Genomic DNA, 21,251 nt, shown 5'->3' with positions numbered 1-21,251 from the left:
CCACAAAGTTTAAGCCAAATCAAAAATACAAATAAAATCCATTTCCGGTTTGGTAGAGAATTGCTCAAATGTTTAAATCTTGGAAATAAAAACATTTAGAGCAAAACTCGACAGCTACTTTCAAAAATTGGACGCTGAACTGAATGGCATCATCAGATTTTCGATTAGAAAACTTTGCATGCAATTTTCTCAATATACCTGAGCAATTCTCTACCAAAACCGGAAATGGATTTTATTTGTATTTTTTTTATTTGACTCAAACTTTGTGAGGGCCTTCCCTATGACCAAATAAGCTATTTTGCGTCATTGGTTCACCCATACAAGTCTCCATACAATTTTGGCAGCTGTCCATACAAAAATGGTACGTAGGGGACAGTGGGGAGACTTGATCCCCGGGGACACTTGATCCCAAGCCTGTATCTCGTCAGCATGTGGGTAAAACAATAAGCTTTTATTCTAGAAAGTTGTGCGAAATTGACTAAAACTCATTGTAGAAAACAAAGAAAAAAAATAAAAAATATTTAGATTGAGTTACACACATTTTTCTAATAAGTGGTGCAAAACACTTCCAAGAGATCTTTTTTCTTTGTTTTGATAAGTATAGGAAACACTCAAAAAATATTCAAAAAATATGTTTTATACATGAATTGTTTGATAAACTTATAAAATACAAAACCCTTACGCATTTGACGTTAAATTTATCGTCATACTATTTTTACAATCAATTGTTTAAAAAAGTGCGTTTAGGGAGACTTGATCCCTGCATTTTTACAGTCACTGGAATCAGCCTCAAGATTAATTAATTGGGCTGGGTTTTCATACATAGTTTCCTTTAGTATAGTTTTACATAACTTACTGCAGTTAGAACCTTTTTTCAAAAGTTTTGTTAACAAAAATTTCCAGCTTTTGTAAACATGCTTAAGTTTGGTCTAAAAAATAATATTTTAAGTTTTTAAATATTTTGCATGCTAAACATGTTATATTTTGAACACAAACGTACAGGTTTTATGTGAAATTGCTGTAACTTATAGAAAATTAAAAGTTTGGATGAAAAAGAAACATTTTGCTTAAGATTTCTTAAAAATGTTGCAAGGGGGATCAAGTTACCCCTAACATTTTGAAAATTCCGGTTTAAAATATTTTTTTTAAACGCTTGGCATGATTCGAAGAGTTTATCTGATGAAATACCCTTATCAGCCAAACATAGTTGAATGTTTAAGCTTTCAATTCATGCAAAAAGTTCATAGTTTTGTGAGAAATTGACAGAGTTATGTGCGATACAAAAAAGGGGATCAAGTCTACCCACTCTCCCCTACATATTCAAATAGCTGTAACTTTTGAGTGAATTTCTGATCAATTTGGTGTCTTCGGCAAAGTTGTAGGTATTGTTGAGGACTTTTGATAAAAAAATAGGTACACGGAAAAAAAATTGCAGATTTTTTATTCAGCTTTTTTTCACTAAAACTCAATTTCCCAAAATACGTATTTTTTGATTTTCGAGATTTTTTGATATGTTTTAAGGGACAAAAATCCGCAACTTTTGAGCCATAGAGAAACATGGTCAAAAAATCTGCCACCGATTTATGAATTTTTAAAAAAATAGTGATTTTTGGAAAAAATCGAAAAACTTCGTAAAACTGCAAATATTTTGCTAAAATCAAACTTTCGGTGGCTATATTTTAAAAACGGAGCCCTTTGTCAAAAAATCTATAAATTACTTTTCGATTTCAAATTCAATTTTGCATTAAAAAATAATGTCAAATTTGTTTTTGCAAGAAATTTAGATTTTTTTTCCAAAAATCACTATTTTTTTGAAAATTCATAACTCGGCGGCAGATTTTTTGACCATGTTTCTCTATGGCTCAAAAGTTGCGGATTTTTGTCCCCTAAAACATATCAAAAAATCTCGAAAATAAAAAAAAGGTATTTTGGGAAATTGAGTTTTAGTGAAAAAAATGTTGATTAAAAAATCTGCAATTTTTTTTCGTGTACCTATTTTTTCTCAATAGTCCACAACAATACCTACAACTTTGCCGAAGACACCAAATTGATCAGAAAATTCACTCAAAAGATACAGCTGTTTGAATATTTACATACCATTTTTGTATGGACAGCAGCCAAAATTGTATGGAGACTTCTATGGGTGAACCAATCAATGACGCAAAATAGCTTATTTGGTCATAGAGAAGGCCCCCACAAAGTTTGAGTCAAATAAAAAAAAAATACAAAAAATAAAAATGGTCGAAATCGGACGATTTCGTAGAGAGTTGCTCACCTGCAATTTAATTTTGAATTAAACTTCACCATTGACAGCTGAAGCAATATTGATATCGAGAAGATCGACAGCCAGAGAGTCGAATGTTTTTATCGACGAAAAATACGTTTTCTCGGAATTCTGAGTACGCCATCAAATCGGAAGTCCAATTTTACATGAAAATCCCTTTGACACAAAATTTCCAAACCATCACCATATCAGGCTGCAGATGATTGAAAAACACGTTTTTTTATGTTCAAAAACGGAAGGGGTCGTACCGTCCCTCCGTCATATCAAAAAATGGAGCTCGGAATTGTGATTAGGAAAATTACCCCTCTGGACAAAATTTCACGCAAATCGAAGAGGGGTCGGGGTATTTTGTCCAATTTCGTGTGAGTTGGCGGAGAATTACCCATTTGAGAAGTTTACTCAAGATTCATTGCAACAGTAAACGTATGTAAATCTTCTAAGCATTGACAACAACACATCCGAAGAATCCGTCGGGCTTCCGATCCGGGAAACACGAGAGCTCCGCTGCTCGACTCTTGCAGGTTTCGTGCGTCGACGATGTCATCACGATCGGCTGGACGCGTTGAACAGCGTGAGCGACTCCGGGCTGGATTTCCCCAGCAATGGATTCGGCAAAACCCACCACCTCAGGTCGTGGTCGCGGCGACAAACTGGTTCAAGCTGCCATATGACACTTTGGGAGTAAGGTTGCAAGAATGATTTTTGCAATATCTCAACCGAAAATTTCTTTGCTCGACTATCCAAGTATAATTTGAAAATTAACCAATCCTCAAAAACAACATTTTTCAATTTTCTTTTGTTACTTTGGTTTAAAAATTTGCATGTTATACAATTGTTGGTTGTTTAGGTCTTCAATCTGTAAAATACGAGGATTTCATTACCGTTATCGTCGCAAAAAAAAACCCCAAACAACCCTAACCTTTCGTGACCGGTCTTATTGATAGTAGAACGGTTTCTTTTTAGTTTTTAGTGTGTGTTTTATTTAATTAATATTAAAACACAGAAACCACAATCAAAAAACTTCCCCAACCTAACAAAACTCTCGAAACAATACTAAGCTTAATATGCATCCAACAACAGACACAAACAAACATAAACATTGTAGTCTAGCGGGTCAAGTTAAATGCCAGTGACCGAACGCGTATGTCAACGTCTTTAGCATTAGCTGATACGCGAGGATCTTTACTGGATTTTGCACTGAGCGAGTTCATGGTTGTATTGTACAATAGCCGATGGTCGCTGTATTAAATCAGAAGTGTTGCTAGGTTGTTTGGGGATCTGCATACAAAATTAGCATTGTTCAAATATGGAGTTTTTTTTTTTTTGAAAAGGTCCAATAAACCAAATTTTCAGTTTTTGCTTTTTGGGTGTTTTTTAAAACAAGGCGGTTTCAAAAACACCCAAAAGGCAAAAACTGTAAATTTGGTTTATTGGACCTATTCAAAAAAAAAACCCAGAAATAGGGTCCTAAAGCCCAATGTTTTTGTTGTAATGCAAAACAAAAATGACAAGATAGTTGTCCCGAATTGAGAAAGTACTGTAACTTTTTTTTCCATTGTTGTTGGCTTGTGTTATCATTGCTTCCTCTATCGACAAAACTAAACTCGGGCTTCCCCAGCTGACCTTTCTCCCGCGTGCTTCCCCAAATATCCAAAAATCATTTTAACACCTATCCTTCACCTCGAAAACGGGGGATTCCCCTCAATCAGCCCGAAGGTACCACATTTCCAGGTAAATTGGCAACCCTGCCTGCCTACATGTATTTTGTCGCCCGTACTACTGATACCATGACCATGGTGACTCGCTGGGATGCGTTACCGGTTTATATTTTTTCTGATCACCTTCTGCCCGACGAGCCGATTAATTCTCAGCTATACAGAGAGCGCGTTGAGCCGTTCGTTGGCTCAGTTGCGGCTAATGTGCGAAGCAAATAGGAGCTCTCTGCTGCTGCTGCTGCTGCTGCTCCTGCTGCCGGCCGATCGAACAACGCGTATTTTCCCATCGAACTGGTTTTCAACCGTAGTGCCATAACCGACTGAAACGGAAGACTGTTTTGTTATTAGTGAAGAATGGTGCGAATAAGGTGTGTTGGGGTGTTGTTGTTGGTGGTGGTTATCGGAGGGATCAACGCACAGAACGTAGGACAGAGACAGTACCCGCAACAGTTCCGACCAGGTCAGCCACTGGTTCAGAGCAACAACCGGGCGACGCCACCCCCGCAACAGCAGCAGTCTGGCCAAGGTCAGGCAACACAGTTCCAGTATGACACAGCATCTTTTGCGGTGACGGAGCTTGCCAGACGCATTGGAACCGTGCTGGGCCAGCAGAGCAACGCCGCGGTGTTCTCTCCCGTTAGCATAGCTTGTGCCCTTTCTCTCCTGCTGCTCGGAGCGGATAACCAGACGAAACGAGAGCTGCAGAGCGTGCTGAACTTTAATCTTAATGAGCTGGATATTAAAGGCGTCCACCGACAGTACGGACGATTGCTACGAGAACTAGCCTTAACCAGTCCCGATACATACCCAATCCCGTGGCGGGTTAACGATCGTTGTTCCGACGACGACGACGAAGACTTTGCGCCGGAACCTCAGCTGATCCACCTGGCGAATGCTCTCTTCGTGAAGGATGGTCTCCAGGTAAACCCGACCTTCGTCGATGCCTCCAAAGGATTCTACAACACCAGCATCAACCTGATGGACTTTTCCGGTAATCCGCAGCAGTCGGCAAGCTACATCAATCAGTGGGCCAGTGACAACACGTACGGCAAAATCAACCAGATCGTGTCCAACTACATCAGTCCCGAAACGCAAATGATCGTCGCCAACGCGCTCTACTTCAAGGGACTATGGAAGGAAATGTTCGAGAAGCAAGCGACCACCTTCCGGAGGTTCTACCCGGACGGCCACGCCAACCCATCTACTGCCAAGGAAATCCCCACGATGGCCGTCATCGGCTGCTACCCGTACTACGACGCCGTTGAACACGACGCCAAAATCGTCGGACTCCCGTACCAAGGCGATAAGACTGCCCTCTACATCATGATTCCCAACAACTCGTCCCGATCCCGCCTGCAGCACTTCCAACGAAATCTGAACGCGCAAAAAATCGGTGAAATGGTCGCCCAAATGACCGTCCGTAAGGCCCTCGTCCAAATCCCCAAAATGAAGATCTCCAACACGATCAACCTGCGAGACGTCCTCCAAAAGCTGAATCTCCACTCACTCTTCAACCCCGCCACCAGTGATCTGTCCAAAATGCTCAAACCATTCGGACCCAGCCCGGACCCCTACTACCCGGACCGGGTCGTCTTCTCCGACAGCCAGCAACAGTCCCAGCCTCAGCAGCGGCTATACGCCAGCGAGATCATCCACAAGGTGGAGCTGGAGATCAACGAGAAGGGCACGGAGGGTGGTGCCGTGACGGCGTCCACCATCTTCCGATCGCTGCCGTCGGTGCAGGTGCGCATCGATACGCCCTTCCTGATGATGATCGGACACGATAACACGCGGCTGCCACTGTTCTACGGAAGCATTTATGATCCGTCGGGTTAAGGGAGGACATAAGATAAGATTGAGTGAGTGAGATCGGTGTGCGTGCTGGTTTGTGAGGAAGATTGCGTGAAGTCTCTTACTCAATAAAGTATTTTTAAATGTGTTTTAACAATTAAAACCTGTATTATATTTTAGTTGGAATCATACTTATTCTTCCTTTTGTGAATAAGCACTTATGTAGTCCCAAAATTATTATCATCCGGTGGTCATACTTTGATTTGGAAGTAAGTAAATCTTTCCCTGTTCCTGAGAAGAACACCCGTGAAGAGTATCGAGGCCGGCATTTACAAAGCGGATACAGTGACAGTTATTAATCAACTTAATGTTAACATGTTAAGGTTAATGTTAACATTCCATAGGTTGTCTTCCTAAGGTGTCTTGATAAGGTCCAGTTTGTGATGATACACTACCTTCCTTTTACTAAGCAATCGAATCTAGAAAGGAAAAGAGCACCAGTTGTGTTGGTCCGAGCCGGGATTTGAACCCCGATCTACCGCTTACGAGGCGGAAGCGTTACCACTGGGCTACGTGGCTCGGTAATTTGGAAGTCAGCGTTTAAAATGCGGACCAGTTTTGAAATTACATGTTTAGTTGGTCATTAGGCCGTCTAAAAAAAAGCGAAAATTGTCAAAACCTGAGTGCTCAGTGATGAACTCACCCCTTGATGAAAGATTACGACTCAAGTTTTTGGAAGCACCTTTAAGGGCGTAGCGTAAACAACGAAAGTTGCAGACGAAAGACAGGATGAAAGCAAGCAATGAATATTCATCAAAAACTGATGAAAACTCATCATTTTCTGGGGAAAAATTAATCATTTTTTGACACAAAATCTGTCACCATTTCCTGATGAATATTGCCATCTTTTTTTTTCTGTGTTGTTTTATGTTTTTCATGTTGTACTTTCAGCATTTTTATTTGCAATCTTCACCTTGTTTAGTTTATGTTTGATTTTGGTAGTATTTGGTCTATTCTTTCACCTCCTACCATTACATTTTGCCTTTCTTATTTTTTCATGTTTTTACAGTCACTTTTTCAATATTTATTCTCACATTTTCTGCTATAGAATGGCACCATTATCATTAAAATTGTAAAAAAAAATGCGTAAAGACATTGTCTGGGACACAAAAATTACTGCATACTTCTTTTTACCTAAAATATAGGAAATTTTAGTTAAAAAAAACAGCCAAAGTTGACCCCAAAAAAAATTACATTTTCAAAGACATTGGCAAAGTTACATAAAACAAATCAAAGTCCCAACCCTATTTTTTCCTAATTCCATCTAATTTTTCACTATTTAAACAACTAATTTTGCAAATTTTTGATGGAAACTTGCTTGTTCACTTCTTATTGAGCTCGATTGCAGTTGAAAACGCTTTTAATGAGCTGTAATTGAATGTCAAATTGCTGATATTCCAACATTAGAGGCACGCTGGAATGAGATGCTGTTCCCTCAATTGGGGTCAACCTTTAGAAGAAAAAAAAATAGGACTCTTATATTGGATACTCTGAATTCAGCTCTAAATGGAACATTTCCTGGTTTTATTTTATTTACCAATGTTGGTGGTCCGAAAAATGATTAAAAAATAGAAAACAACATTAAAATTGAAATTTTAAGCTATACTTTCAACATTTCAATGGAAAAAGTGATTTAAAATGTAAATACTGATGAAAGAAAGTAAACCTGAAATGGAAAAAAAAGATAAAATGAAATTTGATTATGAAAGGCTCACGGAGCCTACTTGAAGAGATTTCAACAAAATGTGAGATGATTTGACCAATACAGTTACGGATAAGGGTATCCTTTTTTGAACCTCCATAATATCAAATTGTCAGCCACTTTTTGACCAAATACGAGCAATTCAAATTTTGAGCATTTCATAATGTTTATTTAATAACCCTCAGAAGAGATTTAAAAAAAAAACAATATGAACTAAAACAAACAATCATACATTTTAAGTTTTAGATACAAAAACAAAGTTTTTTGAAGCTCAAAATTCAGAAAATGGCAAAATAGATCAACATTTTTTATGTTTTTAATTATTGAAATTTGTTTTAAACTAAGATTTTTCAGAATCACAAAAATAGTCGAACCATTAAAACATAACTAAACGTACAATAGATTTGATAAAAAAAATATTGTATATTTTTCCAACATGTGCAACGACTAGAGCTTAAACCACAATAAAAAAAACGAAACAGCTGAAAAGCACTGCATCGAGCAGTTCTAACAGCCATAAAGCTCATATTAGAATCGTTTGTGTGGATTTCAAGCTCAGAAGCACCGTACTTTTTATTCTTTTGACGCTCATTCATTAGTGACGAAATACCCGCAAGTCGACGAGTATCCCCGAGAAACAATGACGAAACACTGTGAAGCGCGCGCTTTCCAGAAGCAACGGTTATCAGTGCAAACAGTGCTGAGCCGACAAGTAGGAATTTCAAACAGAACGTGAGTTTTTTGTCGTTTGCAAAATCGTGAAAAAGCACTCTCATTGTTTATGAATCAGGACGTTTTTAGCGAGAAAGTATGCAAATTACAGAATTTCACGGTGATATTCATTTCGCACCACAATGAGGGGAAGCATTTCGTTTGGGTAAATAACTTATCTATATATTTTTTAGATGGACAAAAGCCACAGGGACATACCGTTCTTAGATATTCAAAGGCAATATGTACTATTACATTTTTTGCTTTTATTACTTTAAAATCTTCGAACAAGCGGCCGATTCTTCCTACTTTGTATAAGGGTATTAATTTAATAAACAATGAATATCGGATAACTCCTAATAAAATAAAACTAAATGTTTCGAATATTTTCTTCCTCTATAACTTTTTTTTTTTTTTTTTGTTGCCCAATGGGCATTGGGTTAAGTTCACTGCGACCACCTGAGAAGGCTATCTTTTGTGATGTACCCTGGTTACTGTCCATACTACAAATTACTCGTATCCATTGGATCGGAAGACGAGGGGTTATTTTGCAGACATGGTTTATCCCAATTCGGCGCAATACAGTCGATGAACTGTATGACCTTCTTGGGATGGGTGTGGTGCCATACATCGTACGGCGTAAGAAGGTGCGATCCAAAGAACCGCAGCCTTCGAGACACAAGTGCTCCGCAGAAGCAGAGTAAATGTGCCGAGCTTTCCAGCTCAGTTAAACAAAAACGACAGAGGTTGTTAGGCCACCTGCCGATTTTGTGCAGGTGATATCTGGCAGGACAATGTCCTGTTAGAAGCCCTGCGAGTATTCGTAGTTCCCTACGGTTTAAGCCAAGAAGTTTCCTGGCAATTGAAGGACTTGGAGTGATAAAAGTTCCTCTATAACTTACTTTACTACCAAATTTACTCACCTAATTTAACATTGAGTGAAATACAATGTCTGGCTACGTGTTTCAGAACTCATCTTTGGAAGCGCGTTTTACTTGCATATAAAAATCCTGTTCCAAGACTTGGATTTTCCTATGACGTCTTTAGAACTCGACTTCGAGTGAAATTGGGACAGACGTTGCCTGTCATATTTCACAAACGACGAATTTGTCACATAACAAACTTAGATATGGTTTGAAACAAACGCTACATTATTACATTATTCAAAAGTCTGTTTTTAAGGAAATTTTTACAAAAAATTGTTGCAGTTTCCATGGAACCTTTGTGAAAAATGTTGGTCTTTGATTCAATCCAAAAATTGTTACACAAATTCATTCATGTTCAAGTGCTTGACATGATTTTTTTTATTCGCCAAAAATATTTTTCAATTTTAATCACCCAAATTTGCCATCATAATGGCAATACAAAAATGTCACTTTTGTGTTCGAATCGACTTTTCTATTCATGTTTTGCTTTAGACGAAAATTTATCAATGGGTAATTCTCTACCAACTCACACGAAATCGGGAAAAGTTGCCCCGACTTCTCTTTGATTTGCGTGAAACTTTGTCCTAAGGGGTAACATTTGTCCCTGATCACGAATCCGAGGTCCGTTTTTTTTATATCGCAACGGAGGGGCGGTACGACCCCTTTCATTTTTGAACATGCGAAAAAAGAGGTGTTTTTCAATAATTTACTGAAACGGTGTAGAACTTTGTAGAACAATGTTATACTCTAAAAACTAACCGTGCGAAATTAAAAAAAACTAAATTTGAAAATTAAATTTTTTGTTCTAAATGAAAAATGACCCTTTTGGCACATCCGTGGAACTTGAGGTTCAGAAACGAGGACATGCACGGTGCTGCCTCTAGCGGTGGAGAGCTCCAACTTTTCGACAAGTTTTTATGGCAGTTTTGCATCGAAGGGTCGTCCATAGTGCATGTAATTAGAATATTTAGAATTTCATAAAATTATAAAAAGTGGAAAATTATTTTTAATTATGATAACAGCATTCATTTCCATCTAGAACATAATGTTGACTTAGCAGTACTTTGGCGTGCAATTAAACTTAAACACCATTTTCAACAGAACTCTTTTACAAAACTTGCCTCATTTTAAAACAATGTTTCCGGCCAGCCAAATAATTTCATAGCCGATTACGATGGTTGATTTCAATGTGCATAATGCCTTGGACAATTTGTCACACAAATACCGTAAAACGGGGTGACTGACGGTTTGAAGCCCCAAGGTGAGATTTTTACGCAAAATGATGAGTACAAAAAAACATACATGTATGTATACAAACTTGTATGGAATCATACTCACCGGGGTAGAGAAAGGTTCAAGGTACTTCTATACGAAGTTTTCATTAAATTTTGAAAAGTTTAAAAAGTTACTTAACTATAATTAAGAAATCGTTAATGAAAAGCATATTCATATTCTCATGTGTCATGATTTTCTTAATGAACATGATTTCAAATCGGATAACGGAATGCATTTTAGGATTCTTCGGACAATTTTCCACTAGGAGAATTTAAACGAAGCTAGTTAATAATAAAAATTGTGTATTTTTGAAAAATAATTAAATACAATTTCCAAATGTGAAGGCATTTTCATTAAAACTAATTTTATACAAAATCTGAATACTTTTGATTTGTGCTACGAATTCAGTTTAAAATGCATTATGAATCGATAATTTTATAAACAAAACTATTTTTAACAAATTTCAGGCTAAATTCTGACTTATTAACAATTTTAGCTGAAATTATATGTGCCCAATTCTTTTAAGAACGTTTATAGTAGCGGTAAATAGCATTCGTTCGATTGTTGTTCATAATATTGTTCGAGATGTTTTTCTTAATATTGTGGTACATGCATATGGCACGTTCTCTAGCGACAAAAACGATACGATACTGATAAGTCTTACATTTTAATTATTTATTCGGTGTTTTATTGGTTCAATCTTCAATCGCAGCTGGATTAACAATTAGAAATGTTTATAATAACTAAAACATGCCTTATCAATTTGTAAACTCAATTTCCAATCCGTATCTGTAATAATATTTATATTTGAAACAGATTTTATTAAAACCGCAAAAAAGTGGAAAATTTCGTGACGTTGCAATGCCGGAATGTGTCATATGTATTTGTATCACTCACAACCAAATTTCAAATTTCTAGCAAGTTTTCTTATATTAGGAATTGTATCCTTTTCAAATGTTATAAGTTAATTCTTAGTTGATAATTTTCAAGGATGAAAAATAATCTCTTCTAGCGAATATGATTGCCTGAAGAAAGGCCCTCTGAGTATGCTTTGATCTCGTTTTTCATGACTGTCACTTGATCGTTGAGTGTGGCAGGGGCGATTAAAAGTGTTTATGATCGGGTTTAGTCGTCAACTTGCTGCGATCAAAATACAATCTTGCCCCTTTACCACCAGCAGTCATGGGTTGTTACAATCATCGACTGCACTCTTGACGAATGACAGCTAGTCGTGGCAATTTGAGAATCAAGACTATTCTCAGCAGTCTTATTCGTTAGGTGTTACAGGCAGCGATTAATCGCTAATTTAATCATAGTCGTCGGCTTTTCAACACTGATAATTTTATTAAATCGTAAACAAGCACCGGCTACATGAAATATGCATTGACCCCTCGTCCAATCAAAACTGGTATACTGAAAAGTTGCCTCAAGTAAACAAAATCGCAGCACACCATGCTTTGAATTTTCGTTTTGCCTCTCGTGCGACTCTCGTGTTGGCCGTTTGTTTTTGCGATTCTTTTATCTTCCTGCTCCAAAATGCCGGAAAAACTGTGCATTAAAAACTGCATTTTCAGATATCTTGGCTAATCGTTTTATTCGATTGCAAACAGGTATTTAGGTAGTGCATGGCTTGAATTCTTTGACATAGAACAAAAATATGGGAAGAGGAAGAGATTCGCAGCTCTTAAATCTGTTCCACTCAATTTTCAAATCAACGATGTTATCAACCCATCGTCCATCAGTAAATCAAGAGGGAGAGCTTTAATTGTTGCAAAAGAGCCTTATTAGCAAAGAAATCGCGTCACCAATGCAATTGATTTATGAAGCACCGTCTTTACAGACTGAATTTAAATTAAACGCTTAATCCTATGCTTAAAATTTAACTTTGTCATTCCATGGAAATTTTTGTCGGATACAACATTGAAACATTTACAACATTGTATGGATTGTAGAAGCTTCTCCGGTCATCGTTTGGGAGACGAATAAACTCCGCCTTCCTTAGGGTCCTAGACAGTGTGTTGGATGGATGTAATGCATTCAATGCTTCACAATCGGTGAACGCTTGAATTACGCATGATACTTTTGTGCGAGTTTTACTGAAAACTCTCATGATTTTTCAACTTTATATTTCCGTACGATTGATCACTGTAATCAAAACTTCTGTCAACATACAAGTGGTATACATGTTTTGTTCTGTCATTTTGCAAGAGGTATAATGATTCAAATGTTACAGTTGTTGATGCTGAGTAGGCTGTGACAAGCGTGGACAAATTTCCACTATACCAGTGTCAGAACTCAACAATCGTCCCACTTTTTGAGCTAACAGGTTGTATGGAGTTCCATCTATGTGCTTTTGGGTTAATATAGATTCGAAAAGAACATTAAATTTCCCTTAAAATTACATGTTCAAAAAAGATTTACAGTTGAGAAACGGAAAATGGCAGAGTTCTTAAAACTTTTTTAGTGTTTTTTCGATGATAATCAATATTTCAGACAAGCATCCAGAAGTCTACGAGGGGGGAGAGGGTCTGAGATTTAAAAAAAAGTGAACACGTGGTGTTATGGATGTTCCCATAGGATTCGGAAGAAATTTTGCTAACTGAGTGGTTCTCTACGGTTTCGCAAATCGACTTTTCTTTGTATTATTTTATTTGGATGAAACTTTGTCCATGCATTTCCCAAGTCTCCATACAACTTTGGGGCTGGTCTTACAAAATGGGTACAAAATGTATGAAGTTCTGTATCTTGAGAAGAGACTTCCTGATCGAGTTGGATTTTTTTTAAAGCAAAATTGATTTTGCAATCGAAAAGTACAACTTTTAATGTTTTAAATTTTCGAGAAACTTCGAAAATCAGGCAGTTAGTTTCTGAGATACAGCCTCACAAAGATTTCGAATAGATGAAAATGGTTTTTTCTAAGTGTCACCTAATTAGCATGTAATTTTCAACTGACGATATCTCGGAAAACTATTGGTCCGATAGGTTCCCAAAATTTCGTGGAGACTTGTACAGTAGAGCAACTCTCTACTAAAACGGCCGATTTCGACCATTTTTATTTTTTGTATTTTTTGATTTGGCTCAAATAAGCTATTTTGTGTCATTGGTTCACCCATACAAGTTTTCATACAATTTTGGCAGCTGTCCATACAAAAATGGTACGTACATATTTAAAAAGCTGTAACTTTTGAGTGAATTTTCTGATCAATTTGGTGTCTTCGGCAAAGTTGTAGGTATTGTTGAGGACTATTGAGAAAAAAATAGGTACACGGAAAATTGCAGATTTTTTAATCAACTTTTTTTCACAAAAACTCAATTTCCCAAAAAAATTATTTTTTGAATTTCGAGATTTTTTTGATATGTTTTAGGGGACAAAAACCCGCAACTTTTGAGCCATAGAGAAACATGGTCAAAAAATCTGCTGCCGTGTTATGAATGTTTGAAAAAATAGTGATTTTTGGAAAAAAAATCGAAATTTCATGCAAAAACAAATTTGACGTAATTTTTTAATGTAAAATTGAATTTCCAATCGAAAAGTACTTTACGGGTTTTTTGATAAAAGACTCTGTTTTCAAGATATAGCCACCGAAAGTTTGATTTTAGCGAAATATTTGCAGTTTTTCGATTTTTAAAAATAGTGACGATCGGGACTGGCAACACCAGCCAGCAACAGTCAAGTGTTCGGAGCTCTTCAAACTTTTCGATTTTTTCGCCGTAATTAACCGTGATTACCCGCGAGTTTGCTCCTCCAGCATGCCAAGGGCCGGCCGTGGCCGAGGCAGTTCGAGTGCGGCCTCGAAAAACCCGCGAAGTTCATCTACCGGCAGAGTGCAGAAAGGTAAACATACCAACGCCGCATCGACCGCCATCGCGCACGGGAGCGTGCCCGGTGACGTCACCGATCCTTCATTTTTACACGTGTCATACCGTCCACGTGAGTCCCCAGTACGGACGAGACAATCGACCCGGGCATCCGGAAGCACTTTCGGCCAGCAGCAGCAGCAGCAGCAGTCCACCAGCACTACGACAAAAACCACTTCCAACATTCCCACCAGCAACGAATTTGAGATGCTGAGTGGAGATGAAAACAACACCGACAGTGTCAGTGTCTTGCGAACCTTCGTGGTGAACGGACACTAGAGCTGCGGTATTTTTTACTACCTAAGCTCAGAGTTATTTCAAACAAAATTCACAGTCTTTTTAAAGACTACCTGAGTTACATTCCAAAATTCTAAACAGTCTTTTCAAGACTAACCCCACCTGAAATTTTGTTGTATTTTACAAACGAAGCCATCTTTTAAAGAGAACTTTGCTTGCAAAATGCGTCAAAACAAAGGTAAACGCAAATCTTCTGAAGATTTGGTCGTTACGTCGGTGAAGCGTTTGAACGCTAAATCGGCTAACGGAAACAGAAAAAGAAAACAGCCTCATCCGAGGTCTGATTCTGATTCTGAAAGTGAGGTCAATTCTCCAATTCCATTGGCAAACGGTTTCGGTGTTTTATCCGAAACTGTGGACAAGGATCCTTCTCCTCGTACTGAGCCTTCTGCCGTCGAGAAACGAGTAAAGGCTCCGCCAATTGTAGTGACTTCCGTCTCCGATTTGGCCAGCTTTCGAACGCAACTGAAGAATTGCAAGGAAACTTGCAATTTGAAGGTTTCGTTCCAGCTTGGTCGAAGAGGAGAATGTCGCTTGTTGACGGAATCTTTACAAGATCACCAAACTTTTGTTGGTTATTTGAAAACCACAAACACAATTTCTACACGTATGAGACCAAGAATGCTCGTCCATTCAAGGCGGTCCTGAAAGGTCTCTCCAACGACTTGTCGGTGGATGAGATCAAAAACGAACTTAAGGTGTTGCTTGGCTTTGCCCCATCCCAAGTAATACCAATGAAGAAAAAATCAAACGGGAATATTTCTCGCTTTGGTTTGACTTCACAATTTTATCTGATTCATTTCAATAGAAATGAAATCAACAATTTGAAACTTTTGGACAAAGTTCAGTTTTTGTTCCATGTACGGGTAAAGTGGGAGCATTTTAAGAAACATGGCGGTAATGGCCAGAATCTGACTCAGTGCCGGCGTTGCCAGGCATTCGGTCACGGTACTGATCATTGCGCCATGGTTCCAAAATGCATGGTTTGCGGGGATTCTTCTCACGACAAGGACAATTGTCCCGTGAAAGAAGTCACCCAATTTAAATGTGCAAATTGTGGTGGAAATCACAAATCAAATTTCTGGGATTGCCCCATCAGAAAAAAGGTTTTGGATTCTCGTGCTAAGCATCAGCCGAAAACCAAACCGAAATTTTCTCAAAGTCAGGTTGTACCTGCATCTTTAAATCAAACGTTCGTGCTGTCTCACTCGAACAATACCCCTACCATGGAAAAGTTAGGTAACAGCAATGGTATTTCTTATGCCAACGTCGTTTCGGGTTCGGGTTCATCCACGAATTTTAAATCCTCTACCAATCTTCAAATTGGGCAGGTACCTCAAATTTCATTTGAAAATTTTTCTGCTGGCAACGCTTTGGGATCTTCTGATCTCGGCGATGTTACGTTTGAAAAATGACTTTTTGCAAAACTCACTGTTTGGTTTGATTCAAACAATGAGTAATGCTACATCCATGATGGAAGCTATCCAGATTGGATTAAAATTTGCGAATGATGTTGTTCTTACCCTGAAGTTTAATCATGGATCTAAGTAATTCCATCAATATTATGAATTTTAATGCTCGCTCTTTAAAAGCGAAAGAAAATGAATTTTTCAACTTTTTACGAGTTCATAACGTGCATGTTGCTGTTATAACCGAAACATTTTAAAAAACTGGCACTTATTTGAAAAGTGATCCAGATTATAAAGTTATAACCAATAACAGAATTAATCGAAATGGCGGTGGAGTTGCAATAGTTATCCACCGTAGTATGACTTATAGTACGTTACGTGACTTTAAGTTAAAAGTTATTGAAAGTTTGGGCATTGAACTTGAAACTTCTTTTGGGAAAATTATGATTGCAGCTGCATATTTGCCTTTCCAATGCACTGGGGAAAATAAAAATTATTTCAAAGGGGATTTGAATAAACTTACTCGGCATAGATCTCGATTTTTGATCATCGGTGATTTTAATGCCAAACACCAATCTTGGAATAATTCAAAAGTAAATTCCAATGGTAAAATTCTATTCAGAGATTGCACTTCTGGTCTTTATTCGGTTTTATACCCGAATGGGCCAACTTGCTTTTCTTCTGTTAGAAATCCATCAACAATTGATTTGGTTTTGACAAATCAAAGTCAGTATTGTGGTCCTTTAGTGACTCATGCTGATTTTGATTCTGATCATCTTCCAGTAACTTTTTCACTTTCTCATGAAGCAGTTACCAGACCCAATAGTTCTGTGTTTGATTATCACAAAGCTAATTGGGACAGGTATCAGCATCATATTGAGAATAATTTAAATCATGATTTTGTTTTAGAAACCAAAGCTGATATTGATTCAGCCTTGGAATCTTTAACTAATGCAATTTTGGATGCTAGGAATATTGCTATTCCTAAAGTCCAAGTCAAATTTGATTCTCCCATTATTGATGACGATCTTCAGCTTCTGATTCGTCTGAAAATGTTCGCCGAAGACAGTATCAACGTTCTCGTGATCCTGCACTGAAGCGAATTCAAAAGATTTGCAAAAGGTTATTGACCACAGATTCACTCTCCTGCGAAATGAAAAGTTCGCAAGAGATGTCGAACAAATTAAACCTTATTCCAAACCTTTTGAAACTTTCAAAGGTTCTTAAGAAACCTCAAAACCAATCCCTTCTTTAAAAGATGGTGATAATATTCTATTAACTAATGGGGAGAAAGCTCAAAACTTGCTCAGCAGTTTGAGAGTGCTCATAATTTCAACTTAAATGTTTTGAGTCCTATTGAAGATCAAATTTCAATAGAATTTCAGAATATTGTTGAACAAGAATTTTCATCAGATGAAGTTTTTAATACGGATCTGAATGAAATAAAATCTATTATCAAAAATTTAAAAATATGAAAGCCCCTGGTGAGGATGGCATTTTTACATTTTAATTAAAAATTACCAGAAGCAACTTTAAGTAGCTTGGTCAAAATTTGCAACAAATGTTTTGATTTGGCATATTTTCCCAGTAGTTGGAAAAATGCCAAAGTAGTTCCGATTTTGAAACCGGATAAAAATCCTGCTGAAGCTTCAAGCTATCGGCCCATTAGTTTGCTTTCATCTATTAGTAAATTATTCGAAAGAATAATTCTTAATAGAATGATGACGCACATTAATGAAAATTCAATTTTCGCTGATGAGCAGTTTGGATTTCGCCTTGGGCATTCAACTACTCATCAGTTGTTGAGAGTTTCAAATTTAATTCGAAGCAACAAATCTGAGGGCTATTCTACTGGCGCTGCTCTTCTAGACATAGAAAAAGCATTTGACAGTGTTTGGCATAAAGGTTTGATTGCGAAATTGAAAAGGTTTAATTTTCCGATTTATATCGTGAAAATTATTCAAAATTATTTGACGGATCGTACTCTGCAGGTATGTTATCAGAACAGCAAATCTGATCAACTACCTGTACGTGCTGGCGTCCCTCAAGGAAGCATTTTGGGTCCAATTTTATACAATATTTTTACTTCTGACTTGCCTGATTTGCCCTCAGGATGTCAGAAATCACTTTTTGCTGATGATACAAGCATCTCCGCCAAAGGTAGAAGCCTTCGTGTCATCACAAGAAGATTACAAAAAAGCTTGGATATTTTCAATTCTTATTTGAAAGAATGGAAAATTACTCCAAATGCTGCAAAACTCAACTTATTATTTTCCCTCACAAACCAAGGGCTGATTTTCTTAAACCAAAAGTCATCACATTATAAAGATGAATGAGGTAAATTTAAAGTGGGAGGATCAAGTGAAATATCTTGGACTTGCTTTTGACAAAACCTTACTTACAAGGATCACATTGAAAGTATCCAGGTTAAATGTAACAAATATATTAAATGTTTGTATCCACTTATAAACAGGAATTCTAGACTTTGTCTCAAGAATAAACTGTTAATTTATAAACAAATTTTCAGACCTGCCATGCTTTATGCTGTGCCGATCTGGACAAGCTGTTGCTTAACCAGGAAGAAAAAACTTCAGAGGATTCAGAACAAAATTCTGAAAATGATTCTGAAACTTCCTCCCTGGTTCAGCACCAGTGAACTTCATCAATTAGCCGAAGTTGACACTTTGGATGTTATGTCCAATAAGATAATTGATGCATTTCGACAAAAATCATTGCAGTCTTCAGCTGCATTGATCCGCTCTTTATATAGTTTATAAGTTAGTTTTAAGGTATCCCTTTTCCCTTTTGTACATGTAGGACCTCCTACATTTGAAATCACTGAATAGCGAAAGCTACAATATTTCATGAATAAATGAAAGTTGCTAGTATTTAAAATTGAGGTGAAAAGTCATCAATTGTGATTGGACTCTCAATAATATTTTAACTGAATGAATGTACATGGAAAAGAAATAAAAAAAAAAAAAAAAAAAAAAAACACCGACAGTGACAGCAGCAGTGCTGTCGACGACGATGACGATGATGAACTTGCGCGCAAGCAAGGAAAGCAGAAAAACGGTAACTCTCCGAAGGAACGACGACCACCTCCAATTTTTGTTTTGGATACGTTGGCTGACGATGTTGACGCGTTGCTTGAGGGACTCCAATATTGTCTCAAAATTTGCAAAACTGCTGTGCAAGTGATTACCCACAAGAAGCTGCATTTCGACTTGGTGGTGAAGAAGTTGAAGTTGCGAAACTTCAAATTCTTTACATTTGACCCTGCGGAGAAGGTCCCAGTGAAGATCGTCCTTCAGAGATATCCGGACCGCCCGATCTCCGACCTGGAAGAACACCTGACGGGCGTTAAGGTAAAGCCTCGAGAGATAAAGGTGCTCTCAAAATCGACTACGGTGACAGGTACGTACACCTTGTACCTCCTATACTTCGATCGCGGGTCCGTCAAAATCCAGGACCTACGGCGGATCAAAGCGCTGGACGGCTTCTTTGTGACGTGGCGATTCTACACGAAGAATCCGGCCGACGCAGCCCAATGCCACCGCTGTCAGAAATTCGGACACGGCTCAAGAAACTGCAATCTCCCACCCCGGTGCGTAAAGTGCGGTGAGACCCACTTCACCGAAAGGTGCAGTCTTCCGCGGAAAGACCAGCTGGGGGAAAACGCCCAGCAGCACAAACGCGTGTCAAGTGCGCCAATTGTGGTGGAAACCACACAGCGAATTTCCGTGGCTGTGCAGCGCGGAAAAAGTACATCGAGGAGCAGGACAAGAAGAAGAAAGCGCCAGCGTCCCGCCAACCTCCGAAGACTTCGAGCTCGACCGCTGCAGCAGCTGGCGGAGGAGCGGTTCCATCGACCAACCCAGCGTTCCCTCACGGTTGGGGAGGTTCGTACGCTAGAGTAGCCGCTTCTGGAGGCGGTTCTTTCCCGGGACAAGCTGATGTTACCGGTGATGATCTCTTCACGCTTCCTGAGTTTTTCGCCCTTGCTGGAGAGATGCTCACGCGCTTTCGTGCCTGCCGAAACAAGGAAGAACAATTCCAAGCTCTCAGTGAGCTGATGATGAAGTACATCTACAACGGATAAGCTGCCTTGTGCAGTGAAGTTTTTCGACGTCAATAGACAAAACGTACTGTGATTTAGTTTTAAGCTTTTCTATTTCTATCCTTTTCCTTAGCAAATCTAGAAGGTTTTTTTTTAATTTTTCCTTCTCTTGCCAAATCTATTGTTAGAATATCCAATTACATCAAATTGAATTACAGTTCAAATCATAGTTGAAAGGAACTCCAAAACTCTATTAGGTTATAAGAAATACGGAATTGTAAATTGATTATTTACTAATAAAATAAATTGAATTGAACTGAAAAATAGTGACCATGAGTGACCATTTCTGAAAACATTTTGTGACCATGAGTGACCATTTCTGAAAACATTTTACATTTTACATTTTATTTGTCCATTTGCGGGTTTTTGTCCCCTAAAACATATCAAAAAAATCTCGATAATCAAAAAATACGTATTTTGGGAAATTGAGTTTTTGTGAAAAAAAAGTTGATTAAAAAATCTGCAATTTTTTTTCCGTGTACCTATTTTTTTCAATAGTCCTCAACAATACCTACAACTTTGCCGAAGACACCAAATCGATCAGAAAATTCACTCAAAATTTACAGCTGTTTGAATATGTACGTACTATTTTTGTATGGACAGCTGCCAAAATTGTATGGAGACTTGGATGGGTGAACCAATGACACAAAAAAGCTTCTTTGGTCATAGGGAAGGCCCCCACAAAGTTTGAGCCAAATCAAAAAATACAAATCCATTTCCGGTTTGGTAGAGAATTGCTCAGTATGGCCCATAAAAAAATGCGACATGTGCATTTTTTCACAGAAAGGTGGTTTCATTTTAAAATGTATTTTACAAATTGATTTTTTTTTATGTATCGTGGTGTTAGTTTAGTATGTTTTGAAGATATTTTCATGACAGTTTTTTGCATTTCGCCAAATTCGGGTATTGGCGGGCTACAAAAATGGATGTTTTTTTGGTACAAAGTTTACCCTAATTTCATAACTCTTATTTTAAAAACGGGACAGTTTAAAATATATATTTTGGAGAAAAATGCCATTCGGGTTATCATCTTGAGTGATTCAGTCTGAATAAATTAAAAACCTAAAACCTGTCGATGGCTCTAAAGAGTGCCCAACGGCTCT

General features: G+C 37.8%; 1 protein-coding gene across 1 annotated transcript in view; it reads left to right on the top strand.

Moving 5' to 3' along the window:
* Nucleotides 1–4,117: 4,117 nt before the first annotated feature.
* LOC6044471 overlaps nt 4,118–21,251 on the top strand; it is a 34,392-nt gene continuing 17,258 nt past the window's right edge. The window contains exon 1 of the mRNA XM_038250784.1: nt 4,118–5,832. Within this exon, the coding sequence (XP_038106712.1) occupies nt 4,354–5,832 (1,479 nt within the window). The 5' untranslated portion in view covers nt 4,118–4,353. The remainder of the gene's footprint in view (nt 5,833–21,251) is intronic.

The sequence above is a fragment of the Culex quinquefasciatus genome, chromosome 2 (assembly GCF_015732765.1).
Source record: "Culex quinquefasciatus strain JHB chromosome 2, VPISU_Cqui_1.0_pri_paternal, whole genome shotgun sequence".
NCBI classification, from domain to species: domain Eukaryota; kingdom Metazoa; phylum Arthropoda; class Insecta; order Diptera; family Culicidae; genus Culex; species Culex quinquefasciatus.
Note: the sequence above shows the minus strand (reverse complement) of the source record. Positions and strands in the feature narration are given on the sequence as shown.